Here is a 24,821-nt window from a genome sequence, read left to right as displayed (position 1 = left end):
AAACTCAAAGAAACAGGACAACATAAAGCATAGGCACAGCTTAGTTCTTAACAGTGTGGCACATGTATTTAGGGCAACAGCAAAAGATATTGCATACAGAGATATGCTACATAGCAAAGAGATTAATATAAACATTTCACTTCAACACTTCCCTTGAATGTTAATATTTCTAAGTACAGCACTTAACATATTTCAGTTTGATTTTAAATATTCAAGCCAGGTATATGGTATTGGTTTCATGAGAATATCTGCAGCTTGATTATTATCGGTACATGCTTGATAGCTGACTGGCCTTCTCGAGTTTTCTCATTGATTTAGCACATATGAATATCAGTGTGCATTAATCTCTGATGAAATTCAGGATTTTTGACCAGTTGCATTATCAACAAGAAGAATGAGAACACTCTCCACTAGCGAAATTTCTTTGTAGAGTTTGTATAGTCATATTGCTTCTCTTGCCCCTTCACTGGCAGCCAAATATTCCAACTCCATTGTTGACAATGATATGCATTGTTTCTGCTTTCTTGCCCAGGTAAAACTGCTCCCCACAAAATCTTGTAACATCTCTGATAGTGAGTGTCAAGCTACAGGATCACTAGAATAATCAGCATTAGTATATATCTCGGGTCTTTCATTTGCAGGACTAGCTACATACTTAATACCCAGTGACATTGAACCTTTGATAATTGTATGCTTTAAAATTCTTCTTAGCAAAAACCAGTGATTTTCCTGATGATTCTCTAAAAATTTTGTCACACAGCTCACTTCACATGCTATATCAAGCCTTGTACCAAAAGCTAAATACATTAGACAGCAACTACTTCTCCATGTGAAGCATTTGTTATTTTATCATTAGCCAATTCATCTGGTTGTAGATATTGGTCAATTGGAGTTGACATAGGATTTGCCCCTGTCATATTAACTATCAAAGCATGTCTTTAGCACAATTTTCTTGATTAATCTCTATTGAAACATTCTTTCACATATAATGTTAACATTTAAGAAATACTGTACTGGCTCTAAAGTAATAATAGTCCTGAATTCAATGTCCTTCATCATTGACATACAGAAATAAGATCAATTTTATCATTGCAGTCTTCTTGATAGAAGAGATCTGCCTCACTTTCCTTAAACCCAAGATTCACTGGGAAATCCTTGAAAGATCGATTCCAGTGCTTCAGAGATTCTTTTAGTCCATATAAATTTTTATGAAGTTTGCACACCCAAACATTCCCATCAGTAAATCACTCAGGCTGCTGCATATGTATTTCTTCTTGTAGGAATCCACTCAGAAGAGCAGGTTTTACATTGAACTGCAGCAAATGACAATGTTCGCCAACAGCAATCCTTAAAATTGCTCAAATTGTATCATATTTAGCAACACGACTAATTGTTTAATTATAGTCAATAACGTCTTGTTGACTAAATCCTTGGACAGAGAACCTTGCTTTAAAAATGTTATCATTAGATTTACAGTTACTTTTGTAAACCCAACAGTTTCTAATGAACTTTTTATTTGGTGGCAGAGGTTCCAAAGTCCATATAGCATTACCCTCCGGTGAAGCAATTTCTTCCCCCCATTGCTTTTATCCAATGTTCATGGTCTACATATTTAACAGCCTCTGTATAATTTTCAGGCTCATTTACTCAATTAGATAATCTTATTACTTCAGCCATTGCTATTTTTCAATTCTCTGTCACTAGAACTTGCTTCTGCTGTTTCTTTAAACACACTTGCATCATCTTCATGGTGAATTTCGAATTCTTAGCATCTGTATCAGTTAGGACTAATGCTATTCTCTCTCCAGTTTTCTCAGGTTCAAAGACAATATTCTTATTCTGAATAACTCATTTTTCCGATTCAATCCACACTTGAAAGCCTTCAGTGTGATGAGAATAACCAACAAAAATTCTTAGTTTTCCTTTTAGATCCCATTTCTTGTACCTATTCTTTGGAATATGAACAAAATACTTTGTCACAAAAATATGAAGCTTACTCAGCTGTACTGTGTAATCTTACCCTCCTTCACATCACCTCTTGATTTTCACTCATTTCCTAATTAATTTTTTTAATAGCTTTGAGAGGAGTAAGATTTACAAATAAACTTTTTTACTTATCTTCTTTTCTTGTAGTTGGCACCAGTTCGTCATGTCTAGGGATTGGTTCTTGAGGCTGAAATTTTTGACATTGTAGGTTCCAAATGACATGATAATGTTTAAGTAATGTTTATTGTGTCACATTTTTCTATATCACACCATCTTTATAATTTCCATTTCATTTTCAAAAATTACGTTGTTATTGCTAAACATAAACATATCCAATCAAACAAGGGGCATGCCCACTACTTCATTCTGCAGTACTAACTGTATTCCAGAGAGTTTACAAATTTTATTGACAAATGAATATCCACCAATTTATGTCATTGTTTTATAAATGAATCCAGAAATAAATTTAATGAATATCATCAGATTGGACAATTATAATAATAGGAATTTGAAGTATGCTAGACATTTCATAATTTCCAAACGTTTCTAAAAGAAAAGTAATTTTAACTGTACATATAGAGCTATTAGGTATTGATTGTGTCTTTTTATACATTTTAGCCTGAAATATACCACATCGTGTACAAAATCATATGAAAATATTTTAGAAAAACAGATGAGTTAATATTAACCTATACAAGATTTGAAACTATTTTTGGTATCGATTACTTCTGTTGAATAAAGGTAATGTTAGAGGATGGTGTCCCTTCACTACTGTCTTTCCAGTTCATGCCTCGGAGGGTTCCAGGTACCACTTCTATTCAACAAATAAACAGCGAACAGATGCGTTTATTGCTTCTGCACACAAAAGCTTAGGCAGACCCTCAGCTAGCAACATGCTTACAGTGAATTTCACAGTAGTTCAGTTAGTATGCTCAGCACATCTGTTCTGCTCTGGAAAATACATATTTATGATGAAGAGTTGAGCACCACTTAATTTCAACAAATCTTGAACTCCAGTATTCTCAAATTCCCTTCTGCCATGACACTGAAATGCTTTTGGTGATTGACCACAGAAATTCTTCACAATGGTCAGCATTTCCACAATCTTCTCTTCAGTCTCGGACTTCTGCTTGAGAAAATATACCATGTGTAGTCTTAAAAAATCACAGGTAGAACATGCAAAATATTCAGCTCCTCCCAGAGATTTACACTCTATAGGTCCACACACCTCAGTGTGAATCACTTCTTTAGGTTGGATAGCACGCTGCTATCATGACTGAAAACTGGTCCAGTGCTGCTTCACCTTAACAAAGGCCTCGCAAAATTCTTCGCCAAAGTCTTCAAATTCAAGAATTATTAGACCTGATGTTTGCTTTGCTGAACCAAGTGTTCATGCAAAATTTGCAGAGGTTCCTTTCATGCAAGATTTACCTTAGGATAACACAGTTGCATTCATTTTGTCACTCGAATCAGTGTCTTCAATGAACTGGCCCTGTGTATCCCACATGCTTTAATGATGCCATAGATTTGAAACTCACACTTGCCTTTCAGAGAATTAAAGTCTAATCCATTGTCCACAGAATATGACACAGAAAAGATATTTCTTCGCCCTTCTGTAATATACAAAAGATTATCCATGTGGCGTAACTTCCACTGTCCATGGACAAAAGCTTCAAAATCATTATTCCCTTTTCCTAGTGTGTTTATAGTCAAATCATTGCCCATACATATCTGCAGTAGGTTTACAAACTTAGTAAGTGATTTGTACCACTTGATTTTCTTAACTGTGTGGTTCATTGCTCCACAATCAGCGATCCATGAGTCCTCATCTGATTTCACACTAATTACTTCACCAAGGAAAGTCTGGTCTGGCAGTTCACTTTCATTTTTTTATGGACACTTTTTTGTTTTTGTTTGACACTTGGACACAGTCTTTTAATATGACCAAATACACTACAATCAAAACTTTTAGGCTTCATTTTGTTTGTCAAATTTTTGTACTTATTTTATGAAGTAACATTCCTGAAAGTGACACTGTCTGCATTTCTTATTTCTTTAACATTTGCTTTGGTAGCAAACAGTGCAACTAATTCATCGCATTTCTCCCTCTGATAAGCACAATGATTTTCATCAAATGTCAACAAATCCATCGAATATTTTAGTGCCTTTTGATCTTCAGATCTTGCCCATCACGACTGTCACAGACTTTGATAAATTCAGGCAGTGTGTCAAGTAATCACACTATTAATTGGGTTTCATGCTGAATTGCTGCATACAAAGAACCAAGTTTTTGAAAAGAGCGAGATCTGTCACCATGTCATCACTTTAAATCATATAAAAATTGAAAAATTCTGACTGAATAGGATGTGCAGCTTGCTTTGTTTTCTGTTCGAACATGGCATATAGCCTATCTCACATACCTCATACACTCTCACATGCAACCAACAACAGCATGAATTTTTCTTCAACATTTCTAATAATAATCTGTCTTGCTGGACAATCAGCTTTGCCCCACGTTTTTAGCAAAGCATTGAACACATTTATTTGGGATTTTGTAGCATCTCCTGGGAAAGCCGTCAGTTCTTGTACATTGCCAATACACATCTTGTATGCATCGTCTGATGCACGTAATATTTCTCATACCCCAAACTTCCATATCATGTAATTTTCAGTGCAACACAGTTTCTCAGTGCCATGGAAATCCATTGTAGCCCATAAAACAGTTCAGATTTAAAGCTGCAAAAATTATGCACAAACATACTGCAAAATTGCTCGCATATAATACCAACTGTGCAATTCACCCAACACATGCAAATGCATGAAAGATGTCATGATATGCACTAAAACAGTACCCAATTTCTTTCTTCAACTACAGACTGGGCCTGTAGCCTTTTGCATAAACTCAAAGAGAAGGGGACAACATAAAGCACATAAATGGTGTAGTTATCACAGCATGACACATACATTTAGGACAATAACAAAAGATATTGCATACAGTGATATGCTACATAGTAAAGAGGTTAATATAAACATTTCACTTCCAAACAGGGAACCGAGTTGTTCCAGCTGCAATCAGCATGTAACTGATTAAGCTTATGTATCATTGGCAGTAGGCCTGCCATCTCTTAAATTGGGATAAAATCTTCAAAAACCCCAAACATTTCAGTCAAATTTGGTTATTTTCCCAAACATATACAATCTGTTGAAGGCCAGTTGGCCAGTGGCCACAGTACCATGTGGGACTGGGGACCTTTGATGACATCAACATGCACACACCTTGTACTGATCAGTAGCTATGGTCCATACTATGCATGAAAAGTAAGAAGGATTTTTGAAATCAGATTACAGAGATGTTCGTGTTCAAAGATAGTACTTATTTGTACACTACTGACCATTAAAATTGCTACACCACGAAGATGACGTGCTACAGGCGCAAAATTTAACCGACAGGAAGAAGGTGCTGTGATAAGCAAATGATTAGCTTTTCAGAGCATTCACACAAGGTTGGCGCCAGTGGCGACACCTACAACGTCCTGAAATGAGGAAAGTTTCCAACCGATTTCTCACACACAAACTGCAGTTGACTGGCATTGCCTGGTGAAACGTTGTTGTGATGCCTGGTGTAAGGAGGAGAAATGCGTACCATCACGGTTCCGACTTTGATAAAGGTCGGATTGTAGCCTATCGCGATTGCGGTTTATCGCATTGGTCAGGAACCAATGACTGTTAGCAGAATATGGAATCGGTGGGTTCAGGAGGGTAATACGGAACGCCGTGCTGGATCCCAACGGCCTTGTATCACTAGCAGTCGAGATGACAGGCATATTATCTGCATGGCTGTAACGGATCGTGCAGCCACGTCTCGATCCCTTAGTCAACAGATGGGGACGTTCGCAAGATAACAACCATCTGCACAAACAGTTCAATGACGTTTGCAGCAGCATGGACTATCAGCTCGAAGACCATGGCTGCGGTTACCCGTGATGCTGCATCACAGACAGGAGCGCTTGCGATAGTGTACTCAACGACGAACCTGGGTGCACGAATGGTAAAACATATTTTTTTCGGATGAATCAAGGTTCTGTTTACAGCACCATGATGGTCGCGTCCATGTTTGGTGACATCGCGGTGAATGCACATTGGAAGCATGTATTCGTCATCGCCATACTGGCTATCACCCGGTGTGATGGTATGGGGTGCCATTGGTTACACGTCTTGGTCACCTCTTGTTTGCATTGACGGCACTTTGAACAGTGGACGTTGCATTTCAGATGTGTTACAACCCGTGGCTCTACCCTCCATTCGATCCCTGCAAAACCCTACATTTCAGCAGGATAATGCACGACCGCATGTTGCAGGTCCTGTACAGGCCTTTCTGGATACAGAAAATGTTTGACTGCTGCCCTGGCCACCACATTCTCCAGATCTGTCACCAATTGAAAACGTCTGGTTAATGGTGGCCGAGCAACTGGCTCATCACAATACGCCAGTCACTACTCTTGATGAACTGTGGTATCGTGTTGAAGCTGCATGGGCAGCTGTATCTGTACACGCCATCCAAGCTCTGTTTGACTCAATGCCCAGGCTCATCCAGGCCATTACGGCCAGAGGTGGTTGTTATGGGTACTGATTTCTCAGGATCTATGCACCCAAATTGCGTGAAAATGTAATCACATGTCAGTTCTAGTATAATAATTTGTCCAATGAATACCTGTTTATCATCTGCATTTCTTCTTGGCGTAGCAATTTTAATGGCCAGTAGTGTAGTAATGAATATGAACTTAAATTAAGTCAGTTGTAACACAACTCAGTGAGTAGGAGACAAGTGAATAGGAGACATACAACATTTAAAACATTCAATTATCTGGTGGGTGGGGTGGTGGCACAGTGCATGCAATCATTGATTGTTGGTGGCTTCTCGTTGCTCTCAATAAACAAGTATGTAAAATACAGAGTATTCCAAAATGATCTTTTCAACTTTGATCACACACATTTCAGAAATGAGGACAGGTAGAAAGGTTGGGTTTGCTGCATAATATTCACTCACACCTAAAGTTTTAGTACCATTTAACTGAGTTCAAATTGTAGTAAATCGTGTGTCTAAGCAATGTTCCAGTTCCTCCCATTTCTGGCCTAGCTTGTTGTCATTAATGTGTGCAATTGCTGCTCTGACGTGAGCTTGCAGTTCCTGCACTGGAGTCTGAAAAAAGAGGTAAATAAATAAATAAGTAAATAAAAATAAAATAAAATAAAAATCTAATTGGATTTCTGATGGACCTGTGTGTTATATTAAGGCTCCATCAACCTTTCCACACACTATGCCATCTGTTGGGGGGAGGTAGCCATTTTAATGATTCACTAAGCTGGAAGAGTGGGATGGCGAGGAACTTTTAAGTTTGTGTGAACATTGTGCCACAACACAAACTGCACCTTTCTACCTATCCCCATATAGTGATCAACATTGTAAAAATAATTTTGGAACACCCTCTAATTGTATAGGAGAGGATCTAAGCATGCTTGTCACTTTTTTTTGTTAAATATAAAAAGAATGAAACTACCTACGATCCAGTCCTCTTTTAGTGAACTTTAAGTAAGATTTGTTAAAATCTATTTATTTTCAATCAGTTAAATTGTTCCAGACATATAAAAGGTCCAGGTTTACCCCCGACAGTAGTATACCCCCCCCCTCCTCTCTCCAGAATGCCTCCACACACACACACACAAAACATTATTAGACCTAATACTGCATTACTGATGTGTGATTTTGTGTTGACAATCCTGTACTCAACTGGCTAGAAATCGTGTTCTTCCTGCCACCACACTTAACTATCTCCCACTTTATCTAACTTCAGCCTCTCCATTTCCCTTTTTGTGATCTACACTTTGATCAGAATAGCAAAGTGACTGACAGTTAGTTGTTTACTGGAGAGCTATCATAGCAACGACACCCAGAGTATGGGTTTGGTCAGACCTTCTGTCCTACATAGAGTTGTCATATCGCTCTGTTACCTCAGCTGTCAGTTACAAGCCAGCTGTGCACAACAGTGGGGTCTAACATAACTGTTGTGATTTGTTTTTCTATGCTTTGCTTCTCTCTGTAAAACTGCTTAGGAAAGTGGTAAGACTATTATGGTCCTGCAAGGTGAACTCTTTATGTATGAAGGTACTTGGGACAGAATTTGGACAGCTGCTGCTACCAGAGCCATACTATCTTTGCACAAAACAGTAAACCAATGATTCCTCCCCTTCCATGCTCAACTGTCTGTCACTTTGTTACTCTGATCCAGATATACCTACATAATTGAGGAACATAAAATTCAGTGATTCAATTCATGAAATGCAAAATTTATTGTTTCTAACAATTACTTCCTGAGTTGTTCCCCACCCGGAAGATCTGAATGTGATACTGTTTATCCTAGAAAGATGCCAGGATCATTAAACCATACAATAGAACTTCATGTCCTCACGAAATTTAATAGCCATAGTTTCCTGTTGTTTTCAGCCATCTGCAATATTAATGTAGCAGGTCCATGTTGGCTAATGTTAGAAGCACAAGTCAGTCATCCATACTGTCATCCCTATAAGTGCTGAAAAGTAAAAAGGCTGCTGTTCCTTTTCAGGAATTTTATGTTAGCCTGGCTTCTCCATAGATACCCATTCAGTGTGGTGGCACATATCGTATGGCTATTGTTATTATTGAGGCATGCAAACCGACCCACTGTGGCATGGTCCATGGTTTTTGAGGGTCCCTTTTAGCGTGGAACTTTAATTAATGAGTTAATTTATTTCATCTATATCCTATGCCTACTTTCTATTTTCATTGTCGTGTGCCTAATTTGACTTTGTTTGCCAGTAATTCCATTGCACAATGTGTAAAGTATGTCCTAAGACTAAAATTTTAATGGATTGTAGATATGTTTTGATCCTGGAAATAGTGAAGTAACAATTATTATTGCAATCTTATATTGCTACTCACCACAAAGTGGTGGTGAGAATAGCAGTCACATTTAATAGTAGACTCAGCTATGTGGTGAGTAGCAATCTATTCTAATATCCGTATTGTTATTTCATCCTAGAATTTTCATTGTTTTACTGTAATCCCAAGTATTCATTGTAATCACAATTTCGGTAGCAGTGATGGCATTGAATTGCTATATCAAGTTGTGTGTGTGTGTGTGTGTAAAATTATTAAATCTCAATATAAATAATGAGTCTTTTCCTCATTTCAGATTTCTCTATGAACTGGATATCCCACTGGAGGACAAAATTAATACCATTGCTAGGGAAATGTATGGTGCTGGATCGGTAGAGCTGACTCCTGAAGTAAAGGCAATTCTGGAAAAATATGCTAAACAGGTAAATAAAGCTTCTCCCTGTGGAAGTTTATTAGTTTAACTGCAGCTGTGATTTACAGATATGTACACATACATTACCGAGGAGTATTGTTCATATTGATGCTGTTGTCTGGTGCTTGTAGTTTCCTTTTACCTGATGACTTTGATTTGATTCTCAATAGCAGCCTTCCTCTTTCATGTCGTAATAAACTGAATTACAGCGTGATATTAGACTTTTCTGGTATGCATCTGTATATGCACAAAATGTATTAGACATTTATGACATGTATGACAATTATACCTATAGTAAATTAACACAAGGACCCCAGATTAAAAACTCAATCAATCAATTCAATATTTAAATTATTACACTGTCAATATAATCACAAAACAAGTATTAACATTGTGCTGTGTGCATTCTACTGCTAACTAAAACATGTCATTACAATGACTAGCACAAAGTAAAATTTGTTTTATGACTGATATCAGTTCTGTAATGATTTAATTTTCATTGTCCATTTATGGGTGCTCCATCGCCAAACATGTCAGCAGAGTTTTTAATCAACTTAATGCTTCCTGCACACATGAACACCTTTGTCCTATGGCCCCTCATATTGGCAGTTATTTAAGGCTTTACTACTTTCTTAATCATCAACTTTTAATGGTTATTTAGGATTTTGATTTTTTCTTCACTTACAGTATATAACTTGACTCCTTAAATTATACTAGGATGCTATAATAATTTAAGTATCTGAGTAATTTGTGTCTTAGTAATAAAAAATAACATTAATGAGAGGCCAGTCAAATGTATATGTTGTTTAGTAAGCTGCCAAAACAAACAGAAGCTACTGACAGCATACAACAGCAAAGTTTTTGAAATAACACACGGAGTTGGTTGAAACATATATTAATATCATGCCCATACATCATGCAAATGCGCACACCCCTACATTCTCAAAACACAGCACCTGCTGTCTGAGGGACTGTTAGCATCACACTGAAGCCACTTAGTCTTATAATGTATAATCAGTTCCAGTTGTCAGAGAGCTGCACTCACCAGGTATATCGCACTGGTGGCGATTTATACAACTACAAAGAAGCAGACAAGAGTTGAAAAACTTGAAATAATTATTAATATTTCTTGTTTTTGGAGGGGGGGGGATGGGGGTGGGGGGGGGGGGGGAGGAGGAGGTACAGGACTGGAAAGATGGAAAGATAAGATACAAGTGATGTAGATTTGTTCTTTCCAGATGAAAATGTGAGTTGTGATTTGGATTGTTTTCCATAGGAAAGAACACCCCTTCACAGTGAAGTGGAAGCCAAATCAAGATTTTTATTCTCTTTCCAGAAAATGTAAGTTTACTAGCACAACAGTTTTATTGAAGACTGTTTGTAGAGCAGCAGTATAAGCCATAAAGCCACACATCTTCATTAATGTAATGGCCAGACACCACATGTAATGGTGTCACATTTGTACCAATCACTACACTGGACCACTTGTGCCTGCAGAATGGCATCTGTGGAAGACTGTGGAAATAGGATCGTCCAGTATTGCAGTGAGTGCGAACTCAAGAATGCTGACTGAGTAAAACATTCTTTATTATTCATCATTTCTCATATAGTATGTAGATGGCAGTGCCCATAAACTGACTGTGTCCTGTGGCAGTGGGTGGGTCTGCAGTAGCAGTAGAATGCAGAGATGGTGTAAACTGGAACTGGCAGCGGTATGGCTTTTCTGATACAAGCAAAACCTCTGTAGTATAGAGAGCTTATGGCAGTCCTGTACACTGTCAATGGCTCAAAGTGAGTGGCAGGGACAAGAAGACGACGCCCCAAGTTGAGCTGGGGACTCTCAAAAGCTGCCTGGGGTGTCAGATAATGGTGTCTGATGGGTGGCTTCACCTATGAGGATGGTTTGATAAGTTTGGTAAAAAAGCAAGAAAAAATGTTTGTTTTGTAAACAACTCACATTAATTCTCAACATAGTCTCCTTTAAGGGTTATACACTTCATCCAGTGATACTACAGCTTTTCCGTGCTGTCAGAAAAATAGGTTCTGTCAAACTCTGGAAAATACTTGTTGAGTGCAACTACCAATTCCGCATATGATGACAGTTTCTTCCGAGCATGCCAAAGTTTTAAGTTAGGGAACAGGAAGAAGTGACTTTGGGCTAATTATGATGAATAGAGTGAATGAGGAACCGATTCAAATCCCAGTTCACCCACTTTTGCCATTATTATCACTGATGTGTGGCATGGTGCATTATCCTGATACGAGTCCTTTTCTGCCTGCAAGCCCTGATCTTTTTTTCAGTCAAAGCATGTTTCAAACAACCCAACAATGAATTGTAATAAGGTCCAGTTATGGTTCTGCTTTTTTTTTTTTTTTTTTCAAGTAATTTATGAGGATTATTCCTTGACAATCCCAAAAGACAGTAGTCATCACCTTACCAGCTGATAAAATGGTCTTTGCCTTCTTCAGTGTACTTTCACCAGACTTTTGCCATTATTTTGAGTGTTTTTTGACCCTGGTGTGTAATGATGGGTCCAGGTTTCATCTGCAGTCTCAAATCGGTGCAGAAAGTCTTGTGGTTTACTATTAAACATCACCAGCCGTTGTGTTTAAATGTTGTGCCCAGATGCGCTTTTGGTTTACTGTGAACAGTCACAGATCCCATCTCATGCACAGCTTCTGCATAGCCAGTTCCCCAAGCAACATATTATGCGCTCACTCAGTTGAGGTACCTACAGTCTCAGAAATCTCATGAATTTTAATTTGATGTTTTGTATTACCATCTCATGGGTTTTGCCAATGGTTTTCCTTATTGTGACCTCAATTGGATGGCTGGAGAATGCTTTGTCTTCGGTGCTTGTCTGACCATGTTTAACTTCTTTAATCCAAAAGTAAATGGTCTTCAATGATGTTGCAGAGTCCATGTGAACTTCATCCAATTCTGTTTTGATTTGTGCATCAGTTTAATCCTTCACATGAAAATGTTTAGTAACATTTTTCTTGTTTTTTGGTTGCAGTTGACACATTGACCAATTCAGATCGTTGTCAACAATGAACTGTATTCTGTACATTGTTGAGATTAATTATATGATCCTTGGAGTAATCAAGCTTACCAGCCATAAAGGCGCAATAGAAATGTGCCATTATTTCATGGATATTTACCAGACTTACCAGACCACCTTCGTAGGCAGATGCAGTTCGAAGCCCGGAATCATCAGTGCTGTCTGTTATGATGCATAGACCAGTGGCTTCACCTAGCAGATGGTGTTGCTCGATGAAGCTGTAGCTGCTTCGTTGCACCCACAACTGATGACTAGCACAGAGACTACTCTGGGAAAATGCAATGTGCAAAGGAACTGCTGCTACGATCTTCGCTGGGAGTATTTGTATAAGGAGCATTCAAAAAGAAATGAGCTGGAGGCAAAATTACAGAAACCAGTACCTGTATGTTAGAAGTATTGACTCTGGCTGTTGAGAAACTTGTCCCACTGTGACACAAGGTGGTGAATGGCCGTTTCATAAGATTCACGGGGCTGCGATGTTAATCAGTTCCGCACGTACAGCTGGATGTTGTCATCCAAGGTGAATGATTTGCCCCTATGCTGATGTTCTTGGCCCCCTTGTGATTCACTTCCTGCAGCATGAGACAACAGTGAAAGCCCAGCATTACTCGCTAACCTTGACCACCCTTCAAATCAAAATGACCAGGCAATATCACCGATGGGCTCATTCTGCCCCACAACAATGCAAAGCCTCATAATGCCAACACAGTCGCGGCACTCCTGCAGAAATTCAAATGGGAGATTCTCGTTCGCCCTCCATACAGTCCAGACCTATCTCTCTGTGGTTTTGCCATTTTTGGTCCCCTTAAAAAGTCTCTGAGGGGGCAAACAGTTCACCTTGGATGACGACGTCCAGCTGTACGTGAGGAACTGGTTAACATCGCAGCCCCGGGGAATTTTTGAAACAGCCATTCACCACCTTGTGTCACAGTGGGACCGGTGTCTCAAGAGCCAGGGTCAATACTTCTAACACACAGGTAGTGGTTTCTGTAACTATGCCTCCAGCTTGTTTCTTTTTGAAAGCCCTTTATACATGCTTGGCCACGGTGTGGTGACAGGAGCTCACACATCTCTCATACCTAGCTGTGAAACATTGTTTTAGGCTAGAACTTGTAGCAATTTAGTATATACTGATACAGTAGACAGCTGTGTTGCAGAATGATATACTAGCATTATAGCAGTACCCAGCTGCAAACTCATGCCGATGTTTGGGTGATGTGGTCTGCCTTAGACCGATGCCACAACATTGACTACAGTAAGAACAAAACTGGCTTTGACAGAGCAGATCAGTGTATAGCTATTACTCATTTGCCCAAAAGACTTTGAAGCTATTTTTCCTCTCATTTATTATATTAACAGTCACTAGTTTCATCTTATACAAAGAATAGTAGGTGGAATGTATCTTTAGTAGACTATGTGAAGAGAGTAGGGAAGAAACTGCATGAAAAGGGAGGAAATATTTTTCAGTTTTGTTTCTTAGGTCCTCCAATGTAATCTGTAGCTCATCCATATCTTCCTTGATTTCTGTAATACACTTGATGTTGCATCTGTGAAAAGTCTGAGGTTACTATTAATATAGTATTAATCCACATGCAAGATTAAGTGGAATAATACTATATTAATAGTAACTTGAGACTTTTCACAGATGATGGAATTATCTCTAAGGCCAAATGTACATGTGAGAGTATTTCACTCTCAAAGAGCTTTTGTGAGTAATATGTATCATGTGAACAGCAACCAAAGTCAGCTCATCTGTAGGATCCAAGAATGAGTCAAGATATCAGGGCTGGGATACATGTGAGAGTTTTTTGCTCTCCGACAGTTTGGTACTCTTGAACAGTGCTCAAAGAATTGTTTACACCAGGGGTAAATTTTAGCTGATAGTGACTGTCTTATAATTCCTTGAAAATACTTTCCGTGTGTGTCTGAGGGTCTTGTGAGTGCAGATGTTGGAAGTGTTTACACATAGCAGGGTGGGAGTGACTGTGAGAGCTGATAGATCACTCTCCATGAGATTTCCCTGTCATAGTTCTGTACATGAAGGAAGAGTCTGTAATGGAAGTGTGTCAGGCTGCAGCTGAACTTTTGATACTTTTAATGGCAAAGAAAAAGTGTGAACGACCATGTTCTTGATGGATAAGAGAGTGGCTTAGGTAGTGGGAAGGAACGAATACTCTGTAATAGGATCCAAAATTGCAATCTAGATACTGTTATGCATGAATCCATTAGTGTTAAAAACAGACTGCCTGTGACATTAATATTTGTAGCATCAGCTATGTTTATGCTAAGAACAGATACCATCCGAAAGAACAGATACCATTGGTGACCATGCTATGTGGGTTTCGTGGGAGGCGTGCCAGAGATAAATCCGTGCAGTCGCGCTATCCTCTGTGTCCTCAGTGGCTCAGATGGATAGAGTGTCTGTCATGTAAGCAGGAGATCCCGGGTTCGAGTCCTGGTCGGGGCACACATTTTCATCTGTCCCCGTTGATGTATGTCAATGCCTGTAAGCAGCTAAGGGTGTTCATTTCATTGTAATTTCAGCTATGTTTATTCACTTTAATATTTTGTAAAGTAACCATTATGATGCAATGCCATTACACAAATTTCATCTTGATACTACAGACATTCAAAAGCCAAATATGGCAAATATCTAATAAATGAAACATTTCTGGACACAAAATTATTTGAATGTCTTTCCTTGTATGGCTTAGGGAACCACTTGTATATTCCTGAAGGTCTTTTCTTCAACACTTGATATAATAATATAATCAATAAATACCATGTCTCATAAAATTGTACATACAGCTGTATTGCTTGAAGTTAAATGAAATTTTTGTGAGTTCCACAATGATTACCGGTGCTGTCAAACATCATTTCTTTCTCTATGTTAATTAATCCATGCTGTAAAACCAATTGCCATGATTCTGTGAATTGTGGATAGTCTGGTAAATTTCTTCTTTGGGGGCGTTAAAAAACTGTAGAAATTTCAGCCAACAATCTTTGCTTCTTGTCTCAGTTACTGTCGTCCAGTAACTGTACATTCTATAATGCTGGTCTTTCCTCTTATAAGCTAATTAAATACACAACTTCATCCTGAGTCCACTTCCTGGCGACTTTCTTCATTATATTTTTTTGTGACGCATCACTGACATTCACTCACAGCGGCCTCAACTGTACTGAAAAAACCAGTGTACATTGATACTGTGATCTGTTGATATGGTGCAGTGCGTAGCACATATGGGAACTGAGTATCATCAGTGATTTTTGTTTTTTAATTTGCATTTGTTGATCGTATGTAATACGTCTATGATGTTTTTATAAGTTATTTGCTGTGAAGTATTGTTTAAGTCTAGAACTTTTGAAATAGGCTAACTGCTTGTGATGTTAATTTAGGAGGTAAAACGGGTGATTTCTGCACTCAGAAGCGTGCTACAGCCACATATTATAGCTGAAGACAAGCAGTTTCAGGGGTACTTTTATTTAATGAATACACTAGTGTGGTAAATTATATTACCAAGGTTTAATACTTTGAAATGTGGCACAATTTAGGGATGCAATATGGCTGCTCAGTACTCTCAAAGGACTTTCAGCTCTTCCAATAATGCCAATATAGTTTTCCTTGTCTGAGAGCTTTTATGAGCAGCTCACGAAAGACAGAGGTTGCCACCTACATGAGAGAGCAGGACTATCAGAAACCTTGCCCCACTCTCTGACACTGCTGGTCAGCTGACTCATGGTGCAGTTTGCGCAACACATATTTACTCACAAAAGCTCTCTGAGAGTGAAAGTCTTCTGCATGGACACCTTGCTTCACATAGCCATGCTCTGTGGTTTAGACCTCTCCTGTACATGGCAACCTCCATCTCTCGAGAGCTGCTCACCGAAGTTGTCAGAGAAGAAAAACCATACTGTCTTTGTTGGGAGATCTAAGAGTATTCGTAGAGTGCTGAGTGGCCTTATTGCATCCCAGATTTTTACCATATTTCACAGTTTGTACACTACCACATGTTAATAATATATTTTGCCATACTCATGCATACATCGAATCGAATTACCTGCAAAAACTGCTTGTTTTGAGCCATAATATATGGCTGTTGCAAATTTCTGAGTGATAAAATTGCTCATTTTACCTCGTAAATGAATAATCTGTACTTAAACAATACTACACAGAAAATAACATGTAAAAATGCCATGACCTTATTATTAACAAATGAAAATAAAAAAAAAAAAATCACTGAAGAGACTCAATCCCATGTTAATATGGAAATATGAATGAGAGACTATCATGCTACACACTGCACCACATCAACACTAAAATAAGCCACTTTATGAATGTGTACTAGCATTATTGTGACAGTTGAGTGTACTGTCACGATGGATATGCACTATGAGTGAATGTCAGCTATGTGTTGGGAAAAAAAGCAATGAAGAAAGCTGTCAGGAATTGGACTCAGGGATGAAGTTGTGCATTTAATTAGTTTGTTCATTAGTTTGTACAAAGAAAGGCCAGCATCTTGCAATGTTCAGTTACTGGACTACAAGAACTGAGATCAGAAGCAAAGTTTGTTGGCTGAAATGGCTACAATTTTTAATCTCTACAGAAGAAATTTACTGGAATACCCACAATTCAAGAAATAAGGCAAAGTAGTTTTACGGTTTTATAACAGAGATTAATTAACATAGAGAAAAAAGTGAAGTTATGTTTGAAAATAACTTTAAGCAATAATTTTTCATGACATGGTATTTATTGATTATACGAGGGCGGTTCAGAAAGTAACCTCCGATTTGTCACAGTGCGGGTTGTGGGGGGAGTAGCGACGCCATCTGTGCGTTCACGCACTCAACAGGTCAGTCGGCATCAAGCCGTGGTCGAGTGAACGTCGTACCTGCGCTAGTTTAGTTTTTGTGGCAGTTTGAAATGTGTGCTGCAATAGAAAACCCCGCCAAATGTGAAGTGCGTGCTGTCATAAGGTTTTTTACAGCCAAAGGATATTCAGCAGCAGCTATTCATCGTGAGCTTTGTGCCGTGTACGGACCAAGAGTTATGAGTGAAGGAGTTGTCCGTGAATGGGTACGTTTATTTAAAAGTGGACGAGAAAACGTTCATGATGAAGAGAGGAGTGGTAGACCATCATTGGTGACTGACGAACTCGTTCAGACAGTTGATGCAAAAGTTCGTGAAAATCGACGTTTCCCAATGTCGGAGTTGTCTACTGGTTTTCCACAGATTTCTAAGACTCTCTTGTACGAGATAGTGACAGCAAGATTGGGTTACCGTAAGTTCTGTGCACGATGTGTGCCCAAAATTCTTACCGACCACCACAAAACTCAAAGAATGGCCTCTGCATTAGACTTTCTGTCACGTTATGGGGACGAAGGAGAACCATTGTTAAACAGAATCGTGACCGGTGACGAAACCTGGATTAAGTACATGAACCTTGAGACAAAAGAACAATCAAAGATGTGGGCACATTCAAATTCGCCTACCAAACCAAGAAAAGCCTCGCAAGATTTTTCTGCCAGAAAACTGATGGCAACGGTGTTTTGGGATGCCAAAGGGGTGTTGTTGGTTGAATTCATGGAACGTGGTACGACCATTAATCAAGACGTGTACTGTGAAACAATAAAAAAGTTACGACGGGCTATACAGAACAAACACCGTGGTATGCTGACTTCCAGTATCGTTTTTTTGCACGATAACGCCCGTCCTCACTCTGCTCGCAGAACAACGGCCCTTCTTGAGTCCTTCAAGTGGGATGTTATCAACCATCCACCTTACAGCCCAGACCTGGCGCCAAGTGATTATCACCTCTTCATGCATTTGAAGAAATGGCTTGGGTCACAGTGGTTTGATGACGACGAAGAGCTCAAAGATGCGGTCACAGGCTGGCTCCAGGCACAAGCGGGTGATTTTTATGCAGAAGGAATTTCAAAGCTTGTGAAGAGATACGATAAGTGCCTCAATCGCTATGGAGACTATGTAGAAAAATAGTGCAAAGATGTAGTTGTAAGATGTATATATTAAAATATTTTTATTTAACGTGGTGTATTTTTTTAAATCAACCGGAGGTTACTTTCTGAACGGCCTCGTATTATTATACTGGCTGTTGAAGAACAGACCTTAGGAATTCATGAGTGGTTCCTTAAGTCAGTTCAAATAAAAAAGGTTCAAATAAATGTATATCTAGGAATGTTTCATTTATCAGATGTTCACCCTATTTGATTTTTGAACATCTATAGATATCAAGATGAATTTAGCATAATGTTATTTCATCATAATTGTTTCTCTGCCAAATATTAAAGAGAATAAATGTAGCTGATGCTATAAATATTTGCGTCGCAACAGTCTGTCTCTAACAGTAATGGATTTATGCATTATAGAGTGTAAATTGACGATTTTGGTTACAATTACAAAAGGTATTTCTTCCATCTCCACTGCTGTTCTCATGAATTTCAAAATTTTTGTGGATTTTTTATCACAAGCTCTACAGTGAGATTCCTGCATGCTCAAAAAAATCGTCCCATTGCCTGAGCCACTCTCTTATCCAACATGAATATGGTTGTTTATGTTTTCTTGCTATTAAAAGTGCAGCTGCAGCCCGACACACTTCCATTGCAACCTCTCCCTTCACATATGGAACCAGGACAGAAAAACCTCAGCTCTCACGGGCACACTCACGCTGCTGTTTGTAGACACTTCTGACAACTGCTATCACAAGACTCTCATATATTTACAGAAAGTTCTCACAAATAAACTATCATAAACTGAGAACAAAAAACTCAGGTAAATCCAAGCCCTGAAGACATGTCATAAAAGCTGCACAAATATTCAGTGTCATCTTGATAACATTTCAAAGTGTCGCAAAGGCTACCAACTCAATTTAAACATTCAGAAATGTAAAATTGTGCACAATAAATAAATAAATAAATTACACAGTCTTTCATGACTACATTATCAATGAGTCATTACTGGAATCGTGCAACTACTACAAATACATGGGTGTAACAGTTTGTAGGAATGTAGGAATGGAACAGTCACCTATGCTCAATTCTAGGTAAAGCAGATCAATTTTTGAAAATATACACTATGTGATCAAAAGTATCCGGGCACTTGGCTGAAAATGACTTTTGGTGACAGCTTCCACTCTTGCAGACATATTTTCAATCAGATGCGGGGAAGGTTTCTTGGGGAATCGCAGCCCATTCTTCACGGAGTGCTGCACTGAGGAGAGGTATCGATGTCAGTTGGTGAGGCCTGGCACGAATTCAGCATTCCAAACCATCCCAAAGGTGTTTTATAGGATTCAGGTCAGGACTCTGTGCAGGCCAGCCCATTACAGGGGTGTTATTGTTGTGTAACCACTCTGCCACAGCCCGTGCATTATGAACAGGTGATCGATCGTGTTGAAAGATGCAATCGCCATCCTCGAATTGATCTTCAACAGCTGGAAGCAACAAAGTGATTAAAACATCAGTGTAGGCCTGTGCTGTGATAGTGCCATGCAAAACAACAAGGGGTGAAACCCCCTCCATGAAAAACACGACCACACCATAACACCACTGCCTCCAAATTTTACTGTTGGCACTATACACGCTGGCATTTGCCATACCTATGCCCTGCCATCAGATGGCCACATTATGTACCATGACTCATTACTCCACACAATGTTTTTCCACTGTTCAATCATCCAATGTTTACGATCCTTACACCAAGCGAGGTGTCATTTGGCATTTACCGGCTTGATGTGTGGCTTATAAGCAGCTGCTCAACCATGAAATCAGAGTTTTCCCACCTCCTGCCTAACTGTTATAGTACTTGCAGTGGATCCTGATGCAGTTTGGAATTCCTGTTTAATGGTCTGGATAGATATCTGCCTATTACACATTACGACCCTCTTCAATGCCAGCGGTCTCTGTCAGTCAACGGACGATGTCGGCCTGTATGCTTTTGTGCTGCACATATCCCTTCACATTTACACTTCTCTATCACATCAGAAACAGTGGACCTAGGGATGTTTAGGATTGTGGAAATCTCACGTACAGACATATGACCAAATGACACCCAATCACCTGACCACAATTGAAGTCCGTGAGTTCTGTGGAGCACCCCATTCTGCTCTCTCACAATGTCTAATAACTACTGAGGTTGCTGATTTGGAATACCTGGCAGGAGGTGGCAACACAATGCACCTAATATGAAAAATGTATGTTTTGGGGGGTGTCCGGATACTTTTGATCAAATAGTGTAGCATAATTAGATAGAGAAAATTTACTCACAAAGCAGTGGCAAGAGAAAACAGACATAAAAGTTATGAAAATGTGCAAGCTTTTGGAGCCAGTGGCACCTTATTTTGGAGGAAGGGCTGAAGGGAAAGGAAGAAGGATGACAGAAAATAACTGGAGAGGTTTAGGAAATAGGGAAAGTCGTTCAGAGCCCTAGGTCAGGGGAGACTTACTGGACGGGATGAGAAGGAAAGACTGATTGTTGGGGACTGCATCGAATGATATTTGAAAATCTGAGAATTTAAAGGATGACAATGAGGTGGTAAGCAAGACACAGCTTATTGACAAAATGTCACACAAGAGTTAATAAGAGGGGAAAGCTAAGTGCATGATACATGGTAGACAGGTGGAGCGAGGAGGGCAGGTGAGGAAAAATAGACAGATAAGAAAATAAGATATAGAAAAGTGAAAGGGAGCAAATGAAAGGAATAGCTACTGGAAATAAATGCCGAGAACAAGGAAATTAATATAAGTTTAGGTCAGGTAGGTGGCAATAACCAAGGACATGTAACGCCAGTTCCCACCTGTGGAGTTCTGAGAAACTGATATCAGCAGGGAGAATTCTGTTGGCATGTGTGGTGAAACAGGCACTGAGGTCACAAACACCTTGTTGTGAAGCATGCTCTGCAACAAGATATTTTGTGTTGACAGTACACATTCTCTGTGCCAGTTGGTCCTAACTTTGTAGCTTGGTGGGTACCACCAAGTTATCGATTAGGTTGAATGGGTAAAGACCAAAAGTGTATACGGGCAACACACAGTATTCTGTTGCATAGCATGTTCTACAGTAGTACAGTCATGACATCAGTGCCTGTTTTGCCACACTTGCCATCTGAATTCTCCCCCCTGATATTAATTTCTCGTAACTATCCAGATGGGAACTGGCACTACATGTCCTTGGTTCTCGCCACCCACCTAGCATAAATGTACATTACTTTCTTCTGTCTCAGCAATTCTTTTCAGTAACTATTTCATTTCTCACCCCTTTTAGTTCTCGATATCTTTTATTTTGTGACCTTTCTATTCTTGTCCCCTTCACCTGTCTACCATGTATAGTGCACTTAACTTTCCCAGTGCACTTAACTTTCCCCTCTTATTAACTCTTGTGTGATGTTTTGTCAGTAATCATGTGTTTCTTATGATCCTAAATTCTATCCTTAAGCTTTTAGGTCTTCAAATCTCATCCCATGGAGTTCCTAAGTCCGTCTTTTCATCTCATCTCGTATCACAAGTCTCCCCTGACCCAGGGATCAGAATAATTGTTCCAATCTCTCCCCATATCCTAAACCTCACCAGTTCTTTTTCTTTCACTCCTTTTCCTTTCCCTTCAACTTATGGACTATAAGAAAGGGCCACTGGCTCCAAAAACTTGCATATTTCAGTACCTTTACTTGAGTGTTCTCCTGTGGCCACTTGTTGAGTAATTTTTTATCTATACGATTACATTATATTTTCAAAAATTGATTATTTTTGTTTATTTTTAAGTTCTATTTGTATTATATATAATTTCAAAACTATTAATGTACAAATTACACATTGTTTTGTGATCCGCATGGAAATGTCACAAAAATGAGAGACCACTGCATAACTAGATGTAGCATTTCTTAGCATGCATTTTTGTTTAAGTTACAGGAAGGATGACTAATACTTACCTTAATGGGCTGCATTCCTAGCTATAAGACTAAAGTGCACATCATTTACGATGGCGGCCGAGTTTAGGTTCATTCTGCGCATCTGACATCACAAAACATAGTCAGCCAATGAACAGAGAACGACGTTGCCAGAGCTCGACTGCAGTGCAGAGCATGGATGAGTGTCTTCAGTTTTAGAAACGTTCAGTCATAAATAAAGTAATTGAACAAAAGCAATGTCTTGATAGCAGACTTTCTTTTATAGAAAGTTTGGAAAAAGCATTCTTTATACCATTTGCTTCATATTCTATTAATTAATTAAACCAAATAAGCAATAAGCCCCCTAATTCAGGTGATAGCAAGGAAAGGTGTTTATATCATTCACACTAACTGCTTTTTCGCAATAAAGAACAGCCGTGATTGTTTATTTCCTATTGTACTTCGACGAAACATGAGTAATTCGTAGTCATACCAACAGTGTTTGTCGGTATTTTGCGTGATATTTTAAAGTCCTCTGGGAGATCTATTGAATGATGAGCTGCGTTAGCCTAATGGTTGAAGCATATGGTTGCTAAGCGAAAGGTTCTGAGTTCAAACCTTGTTCGGTGCTTAATATTTTCTTTATTTAAAAACAATATCGAAGTGTCTTACTTCATAAATTTTATTCGTTTGAATGTAATTTTTTGAAATTTCTAGTGGCAACTAAAATCGACCATACAGAAAGTATACACTATGGACTTTTACCTCTGCAAACTCTTCAAAATTTCGTGCAATGGTTTACTACATCTAATGCTGCACAATAACTGCATTAACATCGAAACAAAATTAAGTCATTTATGGGGAGAAGGTATCAGTCAAGAAGATGTGTAAAAATCAAATTTTTGGACCAAATAGTTTTCGTGAAATCGAATGATGAAGTGTGTCAAAGCAGTCGAAACACCATGTGTCTGCACAGGCGAGCAGTGCAGTGATGACATAATCGCACACAGCGCGGAATGCGGGGAGCATGTCTCTGTAGCAGCGAAAGGGTTAATGCGGCCGTGGTGGCTTTACTTCATAAACTGCGTGCTCCCCCCTAAATGTAAGTTTGCGAACTATACTATTGCGCTGCATCTCTTGGCGTATACAACTGGCAACGCAGCAATCTCGCGCGTCTGGGCGGGCATGCGCGAACCACCAAGATAAAAGATTGAACTGTAGTACTCCTAGCTTTTTAAAAGCATTTGTTGCTGGTTGCAGTCTCTGCCTCAAGAGACTTTAATGTTCTGAGCTTTAAGAACTACGCTACTCTTTGTAAAAAGTAAAACACTCAATAGCAGTGGTCTGCAACATGCTGCAATAAGAGAACATATATAACAGTGGAACCATAATGAGTGATTCAGATGGCAGAGATGTAACATGCACATAGGCCCAACAGCACCCTCTTTTATGTGGCCAGGAAGGTCAGTGTTATGCAATGCTCAGTGAGTGCAGAGCTGTCATATGAAGTGGAAATGTGCAACCAAGTGGCACTATGCCTTGCTGACATGACAGGGTGGAACACAGGCATGTGATTGTGTTCGAATGGGGCAGAATGATTGGTCTCTTGTGGTGGGTCTGTCATTCCATGATATTGCAGCTTATACAGGGCACACTGCTTGAAAAGTGAGGCATATGTGGAACCCATGGAGAGAAGAGGGCCATACACAGCAGTGACTGGATGACACAATGTGCCCAGAACACTGAGATGACCACCATCTTGTCTGCTTGGCCATAACAGAGAAACAGCTTTGTTCACAGTGTTGGCATGGCACTGGAGCATTGCAACGAGCGTGGACATGACTGTGTTGATAGATTGATGCCATCTTCTGTGGGCTAAACTGGTGGCATGCACGATGCGTCGGCTTCCATTGACCAGAAACTACAAAAACCACAGACTGCAATGGGCATGGGAATGCTGACACTGGGGTACTGAGTGGCAAAATGTAGTGTTTTTGGATAAGTCCCACTTCAACTTGCCCTACAGTGATGGTTGCATGTGCATTGGACGCCGTCATGGTGAACACAATCGGGCAGACTATATTGTTGAGTGGCATAGCGAACAAATATCAAGTGTGATGGTTTGGGGCACCATTGCCTATAACATGCAATCTGGCCTCCTATGTCTTGAGGCAATCTGAACATCAGGGAGGTTTTACAGCCTGAGGCACTGCTCCTCCTGCAGGCTGTTCCATGTGCCATATTTCAGCAGGACAATACCCTGCCGCATGTGGTGAGGAATGTGCTAGCCTTCTTTGAAGAGTGATGGGTACCACTGTTTCCCTGGCCTGCCTGTTTGCCTGACATGTTGCCCATCAAACATGTTTAGGACATGGTTGGCCGGCAACTTATTCATTCAGCTGCAATCGCTGCATCACAGTTGATACCTCGTGGATGCATCTACAAACTGGGTGGCAGAGTATTTTCCAGCAGCATATTCAGGGGCTCTTTGATTCCATGCCACAAGATCTCACAATTATGATTGCAACATT

The 24,821-nt window shown here is 39.4% G+C and overlaps 1 protein-coding gene across 4 annotated transcripts in view; it reads left to right on the top strand.

Moving 5' to 3' along the window:
• LOC126480754 (C-1-tetrahydrofolate synthase, cytoplasmic) overlaps positions 1 to 24,821 on the top strand; it is a 171,049-nt gene that overhangs the window by 137,446 nt on the left and 8,782 nt on the right. For all 4 annotated transcript variants that reach the window (XM_050104037.1, XM_050104040.1, XM_050104038.1 and 1 more), the window contains exon 18: positions 9,216 to 9,342. In XM_050104037.1, coding sequence (XP_049959994.1) covers positions 9,216 to 9,342 — 127 coding nt within the window. The remainder of the gene's footprint in view (positions 1 to 9,215; positions 9,343 to 24,821) is intronic.

This window comes from Schistocerca serialis, chromosome 5 (genome assembly GCF_023864345.2).
Source record: "Schistocerca serialis cubense isolate TAMUIC-IGC-003099 chromosome 5, iqSchSeri2.2, whole genome shotgun sequence".
Lineage (NCBI taxonomy): Eukaryota > Metazoa > Arthropoda > Insecta > Orthoptera > Acrididae > Schistocerca > Schistocerca serialis.
This window is presented reverse-complemented; position numbering and strand designations above follow the sequence as displayed.